Source organism: Ursus americanus, chromosome 16 (genome assembly GCF_024610735.1).
Source record: "Ursus americanus isolate L20-20 chromosome 16, mUrsAme1.1.p, whole genome shotgun sequence".
NCBI lineage: Eukaryota > Metazoa > Chordata > Mammalia > Carnivora > Ursidae > Ursus > Ursus americanus.
The window spans coordinates 796,673-814,905 of record NC_142142.1 but is presented as its reverse complement, the minus strand read 5'-3'; the positions used below and the strand labels follow the sequence as shown (position 1 = coordinate 814,905).

The following is an 18,233-nucleotide window of genomic DNA, read 5'->3' as shown; positions in this document are numbered from 1 at the left end:
ATCCAGATTATGAAGTTCAAGAAAAACAAAATTCTTTTCCTATTTTGTAGATTTTTAAGAACCTCTCTTGTCATTTACCAATAGGGGGAGAAAGGACTGATAAAGTATCTTTTTTATATATTATTATAAGATTTTTCTTCCAGTAATAATCTTAATAACATGAATGTGGGTTCATCTGGACTCCATTGGTTAGAATTATCTATAAGCTGTCATATCTATAATAGGACAAATAGGGTCCATATTAATGACTAAAGGGCAAAACCATTTATTATTCAAGGAACTTCTAAATCATCTGAGAAGTACAAAAGTATATCTGGTGTGATTCTGAGTACTTAGTATGTTTTCTATTAGAAATATGTGGAAGTTAGAGATTTACATATAATGATACGTGACAATTATTTATTAGCTGTAACATTCACTTAATCAGCATTTTCTGACTTTCCCACTCTAAGCCAAAGCTTGATGAAGTATTCTTGCTGGATATATGGATAACACTGACTGGAGAAAGAGGGGGCGGGAGTGATGTCAGTTCAGTACCTCTAAGCAAAAAGATGAAAAGCTCCCAGAATTATGGTGTATAAATTGGGACTCACTTGGGGAATCTTATTACAGTTAAAGAATATGAACTTTGGAGTCAGACAGAACTGAGTTTGAGTCCTGGCCCTGCTACTTACTAGCTAAGTAGCAGAGATCCCTTCATCTGAAACGGGAGTAATGCTCACTGATCTGGGTTGGGTACTGCAGGTCAAATGCAGCATCTTGTGCCAGACGGTACGAAGTAGCTGTCTTTATTACTGCTCTCACTTCCCTCTGGATTTCTGCTCTGCATCATGTTCTCTTTGACACATACGCTTACACAAGACGCCAAAGACGCAGATCACAGATTTTGATTTGCCCATTTTGGGGGTCAGGGATTGGGAGGAGAAATACTTCTAATATGGTGCAGGAAGGTCATCACTCAGGAGGTGGCTCAGGGAATTCGGTGTTTCTCCACACTCTAATGCTCATTCTTGCTTCTCTGACAGATTAGGTAAAAGCTAGATTTACACAAATGACTTTTTCAGGTAGTAATCAACAGATTTTCCTATCACACCACCCCGAATACATCTACCTGCCTTTGGTTTTTATATTTTGAAGTGGAAAAATACCTAGATCTCAAATTTATTTACAATCAGATAAGTATACGTTCATTCAGACTGTATAAGCAAAAGTTACAATTCAGCAATAGAAAAATTAAAGAACGATAAAATTAGGTTCTACATCTCACATTTTTCCTGATATATTTATTAAAAGAAAATTAGTTTAATTATACATTACATCTTGAATTAGGTACAATTTGACACAATACAGAAGGTGATCTAAGCACTCTGGGTGTGGAGAATTCTTAATTAATAATTAACAGTCCTAAAGAAATCTTCTAACAAAATGGGTGAACTTCAAATATACTTTACTCAGTGAGAGAAGCCAGACATAAAGGAACATATATTATATGATTCCATTTATATGAAACGTTCAGAAAAGGCAAACTTACAGGGACAGGAAGTATATTAGTGGTTGCCTGGGAATAAGAAGTGGCTGCAAAGGGGCACGACGCTTCTTTTTGGAGTGATGGAAATGTTCTAAGATTAGAGAGTGTGATACTTGTGCAAATCTGTCAATATATGAAAAATTGCAAAAATGTACACTTAAAATGAATGAATTTTACGGTATATAAATTATACCTCAACAAACCTGCTAGTAGGAATGAATCCTCTGTGTGTCTGGATACTAGAAAAGATTTTTTTACATGTTTAATGAAATGAGAATTTTAAAGAGGAAATAAATCCATTTCTATTGAGAATGAGAGCCTGAATAATGCTCTTATGAAGTAAGACCTATCTTTTTTTTTTTTTTAAGATTTTATTTATTTATTTGACAGAGAGAGAGACAGCCAGTGAGAGAGGGAACACAAGCAGGGGGAGTGGGGGAGGAAGAAGCAGGCTCATAGCAGAGGAGCCTGATGTGGGGCTCGATCCCAGGACTCTGGGATCACGCCCTGAGCCGAAGGCAGATGCTTAACGACTGAGCCACACAGGCGCCCTGAAGTAAGACCTATCTTGGACAATAAATCATCCACGAAGTGCCACCTGTGTATGGGGGGATTCTCTGGAATCTGGGAAGGGAATGCATCACTTCAAGGTGCTTGAATTTAACTGACTGAGCCACCCAGGTGCCCCCGTAACCCTTAACAATTTAAACCTGGCTGTTAAAATACCACTTGCAAGAAAGGCTTCATAAGTTAAAGCATGAATTGCATATAACTCATTAAAAGTAGAGACAAGTGATAGAACTGTAAGGGGAAAAAAATCCCTCAAATTTGTGGTGGTTGTGGCATAAAAAATTCCCAAAAATCTAAGATATATAATGTTACAAATGAAACCACCTGGCATATTTTTACACAAAGGAAAATGCAAAAGATGAACAGCACATTTCATCTGGGTCAATGAAATAGTCTGCTCTTATGCTTACAGTAAATATATATACACACACAGATACTATCTTTTCATTAAGAAGAAAATATATATGCAGTCATTAAAAATAATTAGGTATTAGTGTTATATACCTAATTGGGTATATGGAAAGATCTCCAAGATACTCAACCAAGTGAAAAAAGCAAGGCGAGAAAACAGTGTGAATAGTTTGATTAGTTTAAAAAAAGTAATATTATCTGTATTTTATCTGCTGGCAATAACGAGTGATTTTTTTTCCTCAAGAAGTCAACTGTCAGAGGATATGCGCAGAGGTGGGAAAGTGAGCTTTTGTTTTGCATTTTATATGTTTCTGTAGTATTTGAATTTTCTACCCACACATACATATTTTAGTTAAGGAAATGTCCATCCAGTTGTACAACTGTGGAACAGTTTGATTTCTTGTTTATTATGGTACTAGAAAGACTAACACAGCTCCTAGTGGCCATGTCGGTGTCACTCATGAGGCTGCCCATGATATCATGTTGCACAGTAACTTTGTATATTGAGATGTTCAATAAAACTTCTGTTCCACTGAAAAAAAAAGACTAATAAATAATATTAAAAATATTTTCAAATGAGTTAAAATAAGACACAAACAGCTGAGTCCATTCCCTGAAGCACGCTGAGCAAGGCCCAGGAGTTTATATTGGCTGAACACTACGAGCATGGCTCATTTGCAATCTATGGCTAGGATAATGCAATTTACATCTACAAAATTTTCCAGAATTATACACCAGAAATAATTTCCCATAAGTTAGAAATTAATAAAGTACCTAAGGATTGGTATGATCTACCCTCACCCCTCACCCTCCTTAACCCCACTGTGTCAGTTACCAATGCAATGTCTCTTTCCTCCAAACTGACCTTTCTTTGCCCTGTTTTGTGGGACTGGAGCTGGACACGTAAATGTTTCTCCTTTAGCAGCTGGCACGATATTAAGTTTTGTCAGTATAAAGTGCTGAAGGGACACACGGCAGTAGAAAGTGGTTTCTTTTCCTGGTTCTGGTGTGCTTTTTCCTTCTAGCTCCTATGGCATGCACCTGCTGGTGGTGTCTGGGAAACCCCAAAATGCTTGCCATTTATGGAGTTTCAGTGGTACTCCAGACAGTGGCTTCCTATTAAGTTTCACTGGCTCTCTACCGAGGGGGATTCCCAGCAAGTCTTGCCAGAACCCCAGGAGGTAGTTTCCTGCTTGCCAGCTCTGCTCTGTGGCACCTCGGTGAATTTCTGTGCCATCCAGCGGCCAAATCAACACTGCTCCAGCAAGGTCTGAATCACAAGTCTTGTTGGGGAGGAGCCCTCTTCCAAGTTTGCTCCTTTCTTGGGTACTCTGGCTAAGCCCAAGAGGTAGGAGCTGCTCTCTGTTTCTGATATTCCTCTATTCTTAAGAATTCTCTTTACTTCTTAGCAGTTAATCCCCTATTAGTACTTAATAACTTATTAAATTTTTCCTGCTCATATTACTGGTGTGGTTTCTGGCTCTTACTTCATGCCCAAACCAAATCAAATCAAACGAAGCCAACAAGAAAGAATTAAATTCATAAACCCACCCCTAAAATATAAGTTTGAATTCTTGTTTGATAACACAGAGAAACAGTATGGCATTTAGCCCAACTTATTAACTACTTAAAAACTCGCACAAAACTAAAGCCAGTATGAAGGTTTTGCGCTGTGTCAACTGAGCTGAGCTAGGACAACACTTCCCAGAATCTTCTTTCCTCTCTGATTCTAGGGCTCGGGTTGGCCACAAGAGAAGTTTCTCTAAGATCTGGACAGAAATGCAGCAGCAGTCATTACACTCTGAGGGCAACACCGGACGCCCTGCTAAAGCTCGTGCACTCTGTCACTGATCTGCTGGCTCACGCTGATGTGGGGAAGGGGCTGAGCTCACAGTTCCTGCAGTCCTGCCACATCTCCGTCAGATTCTCCGAGCCCAGGGCCAGTGCCCGCGTAGCTCGATGGCTAACGGTGCTGCTCCCTTTGCAGGTCATTTGTATTGTTGAGGTTAGAAGAAGCAAGAGATATACACAGATTCCAGTTTGTCCTTGTTCTTCCCTGTGTCATGACCTACAGAGGATTCACGCCCACAAATAGAGCCTAATTCAAAGCCTTCCATGAACTTTCCCCTCAGTTTCTATAACAATATAAGGGCTGGTCCCTTATAATAAGTTATTTAATTATATCGCTCATGGTGCTTCTACTATCATGATCAAATGCTCACTAATATACACTATAAGATGGTTAAATGATTCTCCCTAAAAAACATCATAAGCAATGGGTCACTTAAGCATTTGAGTTTCTATTGTCAATTCTTATTTTCCCTATGTTTCTTATTTATTTCTACATAACATTTAAGTTTAAAAAATATTTTAGACGTTGAAAATGGGAAAGATTTATTTACTTAATTTTTTAAAAAAGATTTTATCTATTTATTTGACAGAGAGACAGCCAGCGAGAGAGGGAACACAAGCAAGGGGAGTGGGAGAGGAAGAAGCAGGCTCATAGCGGAGGAGCCTGATGTGGGGCTCGATCCCAGAACGCCAGGATCACGCCCTGAGCCGAAGGCAGACGCTTAACGACTGAGCCACCCAGGCGCCCCTGAAAGTGGGAAAGATTTAAAATGCCATTTTCTTTAACAAATGCCAGGTGAGGGCCTATATGAAGGCTAGTTAGACAGCAGACCCAGTTTTCTAGCTGCACTGAGATATAGAGACAGATTTCTTAGACAGCCTGGCCAATTTTTGTTAAGTGTTCTCCATGCCAGCAGGGGAATGAGACGAAGGGATCAGGAAGTTGGGAAGGTTAGTACGTGTGCACTGAAGAGAAATGGAGTCGGCATGGAGCTAGGGTTAAGCTGGGGGGGGAGACCAAAAGATGGTGCTCAAGCTCCAGTTAGTTGTCATCAGCTTCTAAAATTCATTTGTTTGACAGTTTTGAGATTTGTTCTGTTTCCTGAGCATGGTCAGTATGACTTGCCAGTTCTTAGAAGTATGAACATCATAAATTCTACTTTCTGTTTTAAAAAAGGGAGGGAGGGTAAGTAGGAAGAGAGAGGGATATGCAGTGACTTAGCAGAGAAAGAGCTCCTGATTATGGAGAACTTTTGGGTTAAGACCTTTAACTGCGGACTGTTTGAAGTAAAGTTCAAAAAAAAAAAAACCAAAACTGGCTGTATCAACAAATATTTATGAGAAAATATCCTAGCCTCATGGAATTTACTTTCTGTGGTAGGGGAAAATACTCAAATGTAAAGAAACGAACACATAATTTCAGGTGTTACAAAATGCTATAAAGAAAAATAAAGCAAAAAAAGAAAAAAGAAAAAGCAGGGATGGGATGGGTGGGGTTCTATCTTAAGAGATGATCTAATATTATATATTAAATTTTCTACACACAGTACAGTTGGCTCTTGAACAATGAGGGGGTTAGGCGCACTGACCCCCTGTGTGGTCAATAATCTGTGTATAACTGTTACTCCCTCAAAACTTAGCTATTCCTAGCTTAGAGTTGACTGGAAGCCTTACTGATAACATGAACAACTGATTAACACATATTTTGTATGTTGTACGTATCACAGACTGTATTTTTACAATAAACTAGAGAAAATGCTATTGAGAAAATCATAAGGAAGAGAAAGTACATTTGCAGTACGGTACTGGAAAAAAGCCACAAATAAGTGGATCCGTACAGTTCAAATCTGTGTTGTTCAAGGGTCAACTGTATGCAATAAATATTATAATAAATATAACCAGAGATATATCTTAGATATACAAGGAAAAGATTCATTAGTTCCATGATGGATCAAACTGCATATATTTATACAAATCATAATAAGCTTATGTATAGACCACTGAAACTCACCCTGTAGAAAGCACTGGTCAAAGGGAGCAATGCTGCAGCAATGTTATATTCATCTAAACTGGAACAATCCTTAAATAAAACAAAGAGAAACGAGCATAATTAGGATATATACCAGAAATCACAAATACATGGAAACAAGAATCTAGGATACACTGTTTACTGTCTTATGGGGTTTTTACTTTTATTCCAAATTGTCACTAAGTCTTACTTAGGGAAATTTGAAAAAAAAAAACTGTCCTTGAAGCACATTATTTTAGAAATGAGATAAAAATACATTTGAGAAAGACTTTTTAAAAGTTTTTATTTAAATTCCAGTTAGTTAACATACAGTGCAATATTAGCTTCAGGTGTACAATATAGCGTGTACACACACACACACTTCTTTATCCATTCATCAGCCAATGGACATTTGGGTTCCTTCCATAATTTTGTTATTATAAATAATGCTGCTGTAAATATCGGGTGCATGTATTCCTTTGAATTAGTCTTTGTGTATTCTTTGGATAAAGAATTATCCATTTCTTGGGATATCCAATTCTTTGGATAAATACTTATGTATTCTTTGGATAAATACCTAAGTAGTGCAAATGCTGGATCACAGGGCAGTTCTATTTTTAACTTTTTGAGGAAACTCCATACTGTTTTCCAGAGTGGCTGCACCAGTTGGCATTCCCACCAACAGTGCAAGAGGGTTCCCCTTTCTCCACATCCTTGCCAGCACTTGTTATTTTGGGGTATTATATTTTAGCCCTTCAGACTGGTGTGAGGTGATTCTCACTGTAGTTTTGATTTGTATTCCCTGATGATGAGTGATGTTGAGCATCTTTTCATGTGGCTGTTGGCCATCTGGATGTCTTCTCTGGGGAAATGTCTGTTCATGTCTTTTGACCATTTTTTAATTGGTTTATTCATTTTCTGGGGGTTGAGTTGGACAAGTTCTTTACATATTTTGGATACTTATCCTTTATCAGATATGCATTTGTAAATATCTTCTCCCATTCTGAAGGTTGCCTTTTGGTTTTGATGATTGTTTCCTTCACTGTGCAGAAGTGTTCTATTTTGATGAAGCCCCTCCCAATAGTTTATTTTTGCTTTTGTTTCCCTTGCCTCCAGAGACATATCTAGTAAGAAGCTGCTACAGCCGACGTCAAAAAGGTTACTGCCTCTATTGTCCTCTAGGATTTTTACGGTTTCAAGTCTCACATTTAGGTCTTTAATCCATTTTGAATTTGTTTTTGTGTATGGTGTAAGAAAGTGGTCCAGTTTCTTTCTTTGGCATGTAGCTGTCCAATTTTCCCGACACCATTTGTTAAAGAGACTGTCTTTTTTCCACTGGATATTCTTTCCTGCTTTGTGGAAGATTAATTGACCATATATATTTGTGGGTTCATTTCTGGGTTTTCTATTCTGTTCTATTGATTAGGTGTCTATTTTTGTGCCAATACCATACTGTCTTATGACTACAGCTTTGTTGTATAGCTTGAAATTCAAAATTGTGATGCCTCCAGCTTTGCTTTTCTTCTTCAAGGTTGCTTTGGCTATTTGGGGTCTTTTGTGCTTCCCTACAAATTTTAGTTTTGTTTATTCTAGCTCTGTGAAAAATGTTGATGGTATTTTATAGGGATTGCAATTAAATGTGTAGATTGCTTTGGGTAGCATGGACGTTTTAACAATATTTGCTCTTCCAATTAATGAGCATGGAATGTCTTTCCATTTCTTTGCATCCTCTTCAGTTTGTTTCATCAGTGCCCTACAGTTTTCAGAGTACAGATCTTTCACCTTTTTGGTTAGGTTTATTCCTAGGCATCTTATTGTTTTTGGTGCAATTGTAAATGGGATTGATTCCTTAATTTCTTCTTCTGTCGCTTCATTATTGGTGTATAGAAATGCAACAGATTTCGGTACGTTGATTTTGTATCCTGTGACTTTACTAAATTTGTGTATCAGTTCAAGCAGTTTTTTGGTGGAGTCTTTTGGGTTTCTATATAAAGCATCATGTCATCTGCAAATAGTCAAAGTTTGACTTCTTCCTTATCCGTGTGGATGCCTTTTATTTATTTTTTTGTTGTTGTCTGATTAATGTGGCTAGGACTTCCAGAACTATTGTTAAATAACAGTGATGAGAGTGGACATCCCTGTCTTGTTACTGACTGTAGAAGAAAAACTATCAGTTTTCTCCATCGAAGATGATATGAGCTGTGGGTTTTTCATAAATGCCCTTCATTACATCAAGGTATGTTCCCTCTAAACCTCCTTTGTTGAGGGTTTTTATCATGAATGGATGATGGATGTTGTACTTTGTCAAAGGCTTTTTCTCCATCTATTGAAACGATCATATGGTTCTTATCCCTTCTTTTATTAACGCGGTGTATCACGTTGATTTGTGAATATTGAACCGCCCTTGAAACCCAGGAATAAATCCCACTTGATCGTGGTGAACGATTTCTTTTTGTATTGCTGGATTCAGTTTGCTAGAGAATTTTTCCATCCAAGTTCATCAGGGATTGGCCTGTAGTGCTCTTTTTTAATGGAGTATTTATCAGGGTAATGCTGGCTTCATAGATTGAATTTCCTTCCTTTTCTATTCTTTGGAATAGTTTGAGAAGAATAGGTATTAACTATTCTTTAAATGTTGGTAGAATTTGCCTATGAAGCCTCTGGCCCTGGACTTCTGTTTGTGGGGAGTTTTTGATTATTGGTTACATTTCTTTGCTGGCTATTGGTCTGTTCACGTTTTCTATTTCTTCATGTTTCAGTTTTGGTAGTTTATATGTTTGTAGGAATTATTTTCATACACTACAGGTAAGCAGCCACCTTTACCTTCCTGTTTTATAAAGACTGTGTTAAAAGCTGTGCAATTTATTTTTAAAAATACATTTGGAGGGGGTTTTAGTGTATTTACTATATTTCACTGACTCTAAGATACATATTTTTTTTTCACACTTTAACTTCTCCAAGACTGGAATCCATCTTATAACTGACTAGAAATGTTTTTTCTGTCTTAGTGTTGAATACAAAGGGTATTTTGTTATTGATCAGGCAAGAAATGTTACCGATGCCAAAACTCACTGGGCGAAATGTTAGGGAATGGTATAGTCAGAAAATCTCAGTGGGAATGTAAAATGGTGCAGCTGCTAGGAAAACAGTATGGCAGTTCCTCAAAAACGGAAAAACAGAATTACCATATGATCCAACAATTCCTCTTCCGGGTGTGTATCCACAACAACAGTGACTTGAACAGATATTCATACACTCATGTTCACAGAGGCATTATTCACAATAGCCAAAAGCTGAAAACAACCCAATCCTTAGTTCTGCAAAGAAGACTCCTTGGTTCTGCAAGAAAACATACCTAAAAGGTTTCCAAAGGAATGGTAAGGGGAGTGTACTCAAACTTCCACAAACACTAGTTTTACAGAGTATTGATAGCTGTTACTTGTGGGGAGTTGGGAATTGGGGAAATGGTGGGTAAACAAAATTAAGTGAGGTGCCCTTGTTTTTTTATTTTTTAAAAAGATTTTATTTATTTATTTAAGAGAGAGAGAAAGAAGGCATGAGCAGGGGGAGGGGCAAAGGGAAAAGCAGCCTCCCCCCTGAGTAAGGAGCCTGATGTGGGACTCGATCCCAGTACTCTGGGACCATGACCTGAGCTGAAGGCAGATGCTTAACCAATTGAGCCACCCCTCTTGTTTGTTTTTTTAAAAACTGTAGGACTTCTCAGGTTTTTTTTAACTGCGACCGTATGGAGAAAATTTGTTTGGTAGCATTTCCAAACCAAATTTGACTAAGAACATTTTTAAAGAAAGCAGTTGAAAATACATTTTGGAAAAATGCCGATTCGATATCATCAAAAATCTGAGAGAATTCCAACCAAAAGATCACCTTAAAACTTGTTATGGACTTTTATTTCTTTTCTTAAATTGAAGTATAACTAACATACAATCATACCATATGCTACATACACACAACATACCCACAACATACAAGTTAGGGTCACCAAAGGAGTTATTACAATACTGACTAAGTTCCCCATGCTGTATATTATATCTCCAGGACTTATTTTACAACTGGATGTTGATATCTCTTAATCCCCTTCATCTATTTTGCCTACAACGCCACCACTCTCCTCTCTGGTAACCAACAGTTTGTTTCCTGTATCTGAGTCTGTTTCTGTTTTGTTTGTTCATTTGTATTCTTTTTTACATTCTACATCTAAGTGAAATCATACGGTACTTGTCTTTCTCTGCCTGGTTTATTTCACTTAGAATACGCTCTCGGTCCATCCTTGTCGCAAATGGCAAGAATTCATTCTTTTCTCTCTCTCACACACACACATCTTCTTTATCTGTTCATCTACTGAGGGACACTTAGGCTGCTTCCATATCCCGGCTATTGTAAATAATGCTGCTTGAACAGAGGAGTGCATATACCTCTTCAGATCGGTGTTTTCACTTTCTTTGGATTTTTCTGTTAGTCAGAACTGCTGGCTCATAATCAAATAAAAAATAAATTTTAAAAAATATATTTTTAATTTTAGTTCTATTTTTAATTTTTTCAGGAACCTCCATACTGTTTTCCATAATGGTTGCATTTCCCACTAACAGTATAAGAGGGTTTCCTCTTCTCCACATCCCTACCAATATTTGTTATTCTTGGACTTTTCTCTTGACTTTGGTTAATTTCATATTTGACAGACACTTCTGTTGAACAATTAAAAGATGCTAGATAAAATATTTTAAAAAATTTAATGCAAAGCAATGAACTGGAAAGAACTAATGAATACTCAGACCAAAATGTAAATTAAATGGAACCTGGAGTGGTAAACAGAGCAGTGAAGTAAAATTTTACCTCAGAAACAGCTTGTGAGCAAAGTAAATTTAAGTATTAGTTTTGAACAACTAAAGGACTCGAGGGATAGGAAACAAAGCCCAGTGCTTGCTAAAGGTAGGAAATCCATTAGGAGAACTACCATTAAGCTGGGACCCCTAGAGCCACCTAGGACACCAGATAAAAAAGTCTGAGATATAGGGGCGCCTGGGTGGCACAGCGGTTAAGCGTCTGCCTTCGGCTCAGGGCGTGATCCTGGCGTTCTGGGATCGAGCCCCACATCAGGCTCCTCCAGTATGGGCCTGCTTCTTCCTCTCCCACTCCCCCTGCTTGTGTTCCCTCTCTCGCTGGCTGCCTCTGTCTCTGTCAAATAAATAAATAAAATCTTTAAAAAAAAAAAAAAGTCTGAGATATAAAAAAGATAATTCCACAAGGAAACTGGTAAATATGTGGGTAAATCTAAACATACAGTGACATAAAACAAGGACAATTATGTCTTTTGGTATTAAAGAAAATGAAGATACAAGTAACATATACAACCACAGTAGCACAGAAATCGTGGGGTGGTAGTCTGGAATTGGATTTTGATAAATTAAGTGAGCACTTAAAAATTTTCTATATGATTGCCAAAGGAATACAGAATGGATTACAATTTCCAATCTAATGGAGAAAAAAATGGAGAGGAAAACAAACACGAAAACTTATAACCCGAAGGAACGCCAGAAAGAGGAAAAGAAACCCCCAAGGAGAAATAATCAGAAAAGAACAAAATGAGATGGTAGAAATAAATAAAATTGTAATAGCCAAAATAAACCAAATATTCTGGCTAAAAGGCAAATATTGTCATTGAATAAAAAGCTAGAGTCCAAATATTTGTTGTTTAAAAGGATATTACCTGTAACTTAAGAATACACAAAAGTTGAAAGGATGGAAAAAGATATACCCAGCAAATACCAGAAGAAGTTGAGATAGTTATATTAACAATCATACAAAACAATCTTAAGGAAAAAGGCATTATGAAAAATAAAAAGAAGCATTACATAAAATAGCTCAACTTATCAGAAAGATATAACACACATAAAAACACATAAAGCAAAAATTGACAGACATTTAAAAAATACAAATTCACAATTGCATTGAAAGATTTTAATATACCACTGTCAATATTTAATACCTCAAGCAGGTAGAAAAATCAGTACAAGAGATTTTTTAAAAAGTCAGAGCTAATGGATATATATAGAACACTGTATACAAAAACCTACTTGTATCTATTTATACTCTAATCCTGTACCTATGACTGTTCAGATGGATTTAGAAAACCTGACTTCATACGAGGCCATCAAATAAGTCTCAGTGAATTTCCAAAGATTAATAACACACAGATATGGTTATCAGACCACAATACAATTAAGTTAAAAAATCAGTAATACAAGTAAAATACTTAAAATTGTACCTGGCACATAGCAAATATTCAGTATATATATATTTATTTATTTATTATCACTGAGGTTAGGAAATACTTAGCATAGCACACTACATGGTAATTACCTGTTTACTTTTCTGTCTCCTTACTAAACTATTAGCTCTCTGACGGTATTTTTACAGCAGTGAATAAGAAGCAGTATCAATGTTTATGGAAAGCTGATGAATGATTTATACCTTTTCCAGACTTTCACAAAGCAGAAAGATCAGTAGAGACAAATTATCTTGCTAAGCCTAGATTTCCAGAATGAGTGTTGAGAGTAGTTAGCCGGATATTCCTTTGAATAACAATTTTCATTCATTATTTCAACAAGTATTATCTAAATGAACTCAGGAAACTGTCCCAAGAGGTAAACATATGACAAATAAGAACACGTTTTATAGGGCTGAGACAAATCCATGGCTGAATGGAACACATCCTTAAAATACAAATAGCCAACATGAAAGGTATTTAATATTATTGATCATCAGGGAGATGCATATCAAAGCCACAATGAGATATCACTTCATACCTATTAGAATGGCTATTATCAAAAGGACAAGTAATTACAGGTGCCGGTGAGTACGCAGAATATACTGCTGGTGGGAATGTAAACTGGTGTTGCTACTATGGAAGACAACAGGGAAGTTCCTCAAGAAATTAAAAATATAAGTACCATATGATCCAGCACTCCCACTTCTGAGTATATATTAAAAGGGAAGGAAATCCTTATTTTGAAGAGATATCTGTATTCCCATGTTTACTGCAGCATTATTCACAATAACCAAGGTATGGAAACAACCTAAGTGTCCATCAATGGATGACCAGATAAAGAAAATGTGGTACACACTTACAATGGAATATTGTTTAGCCTTAAAGAAGGACATCCTGCCATGTGCGACAACATGGATGAATCTAGAGGTATTACAGTAAGTGAAATAAGCTGGACAGAGAAGGACAACTACTGCATGACGTTACTTACAGGTGAAACTTTAAAAAAAATGTTGAACTCAGTAACAGAGTAGAATGGGGTGGTTGCCAGTGGTTGCAGTGTGTGGGAGATGGGTAAAGACTGCTAAAAGGGTACAAACTTAATTGTAAGATGATAAGGTCTGAGGATCTAATGTATACCATGGTGACTACAGATGATAATACTGTATTGTATAAATGAAATTTGCTAAGAAAATAGAACTTAAGTGTTCTTACCCCCCCAAAAGGTAAGTGTATGAATATGTGAAGTGACAGATATGTTAATTAACTCAGTTGTGGCAATCCTTTCACAACATATAAATTGTCATGCTGTACATTTTAAATATATTACAATTTTGTCAATTATACCTCAATAAAGCTGGAAAAATATACAGTCAGGCTATGTAGAAAAATATCACACCTTTTTCCTATATGGTATCACCTACTATATGTTCTCTATCACTTTTATGGATTTTATGAAATAATCCCAGAACATGGCAAAAAGTGTGAATCATCTTTTTCTTTCTTATTCCTTACTCCCTTGCTTAGGACACCGCTATGCACAAGAATGTCATCCCCTGTGTCCTAGCACATCTGAGTTTCTTTAACAGAAATGCCTTGCATGTTTCTGAAGACTGTCATGAGGCCCAAGGCAATAAAATTCAACAGACTAGAGTTGTAATCTTCTCCTAAGGAAATGGTTGGGATGCCAAGATGCCTTTTGACTTTGATTTCACAGCAGGGCTTCATTTGTAATGATGCTGTCCAAACTTTAAATGACAACAGCTGTGATATGAAGCCCCACACACTCATTTATAAAAATTTCCCACAAATTAAAAAAAAATTAAACAATGGGGATTTTTCAATCCATGACCAATTAGCAGGGAACAGGCAATCATAAAACATTTAGGAGCTATTTATTATCATGCAAAATGTTTACACATTGTAGTGCATGTCTCAAACCTGAGCGCCAGTCAAATGCTGATTGCAAAATATAAATATAAAATTCTTTGCAAATCACATTAGAGACATTCTAAGTTAATTAGGTTGAAAAATGGAAAAATTTTAAAACAATAAGCCTAAAACTATTGACATAGCAATAGCATTCCGGAATAGTGCAGTTATCTGTTGGGCAATCAGTCCATAAATACACATCCTGAAGTCCCCTGTGCTTTGGCCACATAATAGCAATGTAGTTGGAGACATAACAGGCAATTTATAAACTTGCAAGGACTTGAATACTTATACATGTTTTATTCTGAACTTTGTTATGTAGTTTACCTTTAATTTTCCTGCTACAATTGAAGAGTAAGCCCTGCAATCTTAATTTTCCATTACCCTCAATTATTTTATACTTTTAATCTGCATACCTCTGAGCTGTCATGGTCCAGCACTCCTAATTCACAAAACTTTGGAATCTCTCAAGAATGAAATATTTAAATATTAAAGAAAATGAGATTGAAAGGCATAATGTCTTTTAGAACTAACTTTTTTTTAGAGTTTAGATTACACATAACTCAGAAAAAAGTCTTTTTGAATTGTCCAAAATACTGAGAAATTTACTTACATTTTCTACATAGAGACAAAAATTAAAACTACCATAGCCCAAAATACCTCTTTATGTCATATTACTCTCCTGTTCAAAAATCCCTGATCATTACAGAATAATGACCAAACTCTTGTGCTAGTTTTGTCAGCCCCCATGCTGTGGACCTATCTCCAAAACCAACCGACCAAATTGGCCCTCTTACTACAAGCCACATTTCTAGCCAGTCTGCTTAATTTATCACCTATTCCACATCATAGTAATTCCTACCACATCTAATAACCCAAGGAATACTATCCATGCCTTGCTTTGTCATTTACACTCTTGCCTCTTGGCACCTTCATATGCTGTCCCCACATGATCCTATGCTTTCCAAGTACAGTTCTAAGCACAAAATAAGCAAAAGGACTCTTATTGTAGTTTCAGCCTCAGGTTATATATATTTTTTTCAGGTTATATTTTAATACTAAATTAATTTACACAACCATAGAGAATGTGTCATAATTTTGAACACTCTGGTTATTTAATATGTACCATGACTCCCACTGGGATAGAAGGTGAATGCTAGGCTAGACGAATAATATCAATTTTTGTTATAAGTTTTTGAGTGAATGTCCCAAGTCTGCTTCAATTTTATATGCCTGGAAACCAGAACACTGCACCTGGCTACAGTAATAATAGCTAACATTTATTGAGTGCTTATGAAGTATCAGACATGTTTTAAGTATGAATTTACAAAAATTATTTCATTTAACTTTCACATCTCTAGAAGGTAGATACTACAATTATATCCATTTTGTTGATGAAGGAACTGAGGCTCTAAGAAGTTAGAAGGCTACAAATGGCAGAGCCAGAATTCGAACCCAGGCAGTCTTACTCCAGGATTTGTGTTTTAAACCTCTGTCGTCTTGTCTCTCAAATGCAATAAGGCATGACATGGAATCTAAACATGGCATCTATGGGAATATATAATTTAGACTAAAGAAGAAATCTTCCAGTAATTATAAATAATATCCTCAAGAGAGTTTGAAACTATATTACATCTATGAAAAAGCAATTGAAAATTTAAATTGTCCTTGCTAAAATTAAAATACAAAGGGAGGACTGGAAGATAATATTTTTCTCATTGTATCCTTTTATTCCGTCTCTATCTTCAGGAATCTGAGACAATTAAGAAACACAGGGATCAAGTCAAAGTTTCAAAAATAAACCTAACAGGAGTGCTACAAATAGAAAACAGAGAAAGTAGGTAGAAGAAATTAAAATAAATAATGAAAAGAAGATAATGACACTGGTGAATGTCAAACATGACGAAAAAAGGTATTGGCAAAATGAGTAAACTGTGGTGTAACAACACAAAGGGATACTATGTGAAAGTGAAGATGAACGAACTACAGGTGTACCCAACATCACGGAGGAGTCCACCAAACAGTTTTGATCCAAAGAATCAACACAAAAAGAATACATCACCGCTATTATCACCATCAGCAAATTAGTCACTTCTGAAAATACCTTCTTGATTAACATTGGCCTCGATCTCTACTTATCCCATCAAATCACACGGTAAACATGTGCCAATACAATAAAGGATGTCATGAAATCTACCACAGTGATGTCAGAGAATTGCTTATATCAAATCAAACTGACAAAGGAGAATCTAACAAAGATCAAGTAAAAAAAATAATGAATTAGGATAATATTATATGTGCATTAAAAGAGAAAAAATTGATGTCAAAGGATTAAGGGAGTCCCTTGGGAAAAATAATGAAGGCTTTAAATATTTTTGCAAAAATGATCTTTAGGACAGTGCTTTATAGCCAAACACAAAGTAAGCCATCATATGATTTTGTTAGAAAACATATTTTAAATACCTTTCCCTCATCCAAACAAAAGTCAGATTCTCACTTCAGTTCTAAAATAATCAGCGTATGGTGAAAACTGTAACCTAAATATTTTTAAAATAAAATTTTATAATTAAAAAAAAAACCTTTTCCCCACTATTTGATATGAAATTTTAATCCCTATTTTAAATGGATTTACTGGTAGTGAAAATGAAAATTAGTTCCGCTCCTGCGGATCTGAAGGATTCAGGACTAATGGTCTCTGTCTTATCTCTGTTGAATTCTCCAGTCTGGTGTCTGCAGAAACCAGATGCAGTTATGTAACAAAGATGTGTTGTCTTTGCTAAAGCAGATTACCATGGCCCTGGGTATGTTGCATGCAACCACTGATTTGGCAAACATGTTCTTTTCTATCCCTATCAAAGAGGACAATCTGAAACAGTCCGCATTTATATGAAATGGACAATGGTAAACAGGATTATGGTAAATGGGATTATGCTAACTAGAACCCCTTCCATTCAAATTCTGTGTGAAGAAATTTGGACCATTTGAACATCACAAAGAATATTGTACTTGTATTACATTGATGACATCATGCTAATCAGGGTGGATAAAAAAGAACTGGCTACCATATTTGGAAATTTGGTAAGGCATATGCACCCAGAGGATGGGAGATAAGCCTTACGAAGTTTCTGGCTTTCTGGGACACCTCCTTCAAAGTACAGGATATTTGTTGCATCTTATATCTCCCCCCGGGAGGAAGGAAGTACAACCTCTGATAGGCTCCTCAGGTTACGGAGGCAGCATATTCTCCATCTGAGACTGCTGCTCTAGCCCGTGCCACGTGACGCAAAAACTGCAGCTTTGGGTGGGACTCAGAGCAATAAAGGGCTCTGTAGGAGATCCAGGAGTCATAAGCCCTGATTGCTTCTCATCACACACAGTGACCCACTTGGAGAATTTGCACTTTTCCATTGATAGAACTCTGAGCTCTGCACGGTCAGAAGTTTTAGATCTCAAAGAACATTTCTACCAGGGAACAAAACAAGAATCTCATTAATCTATAAACCAAGGCACTTTGACTCCTAATGCCCAGGGACCAGTAGATAAGAAAAGTCATCATTTTGGTGGAGACAAGTGAATTGAGTTAAAAGATTTTTATGAAGTAGGGGCGCCTGGGTGGCACAGCGGTTAAGCGTCTGCCTTCGGCTCAGGGC

At 36.6% G+C, this 18,233-nt stretch overlaps 1 protein-coding gene across 10 annotated transcripts in view; it reads right to left on the bottom strand.

Annotated features, from left to right (window-relative positions):
* Positions 1-18,233, bottom strand: part of SBF2 (SET binding factor 2) — a 460,355-nt gene that overhangs the window by 103,730 nt on the left and 338,392 nt on the right. For all 10 annotated transcript variants that reach the window (XR_006777991.2, XR_006777993.2, XR_015726904.1 and 7 more), the window contains exon 17: positions 6,372-6,440. Coding sequence is in view for 4 of the 10 variants with exons in the window: in XM_087868044.1 (XP_087724170.1) it covers positions 6,372-6,440 (69 nt within the window). In the remaining 6 variants the exon portion in view is untranslated. The remainder of the gene's footprint in view (positions 1-6,371; positions 6,441-18,233) is intronic.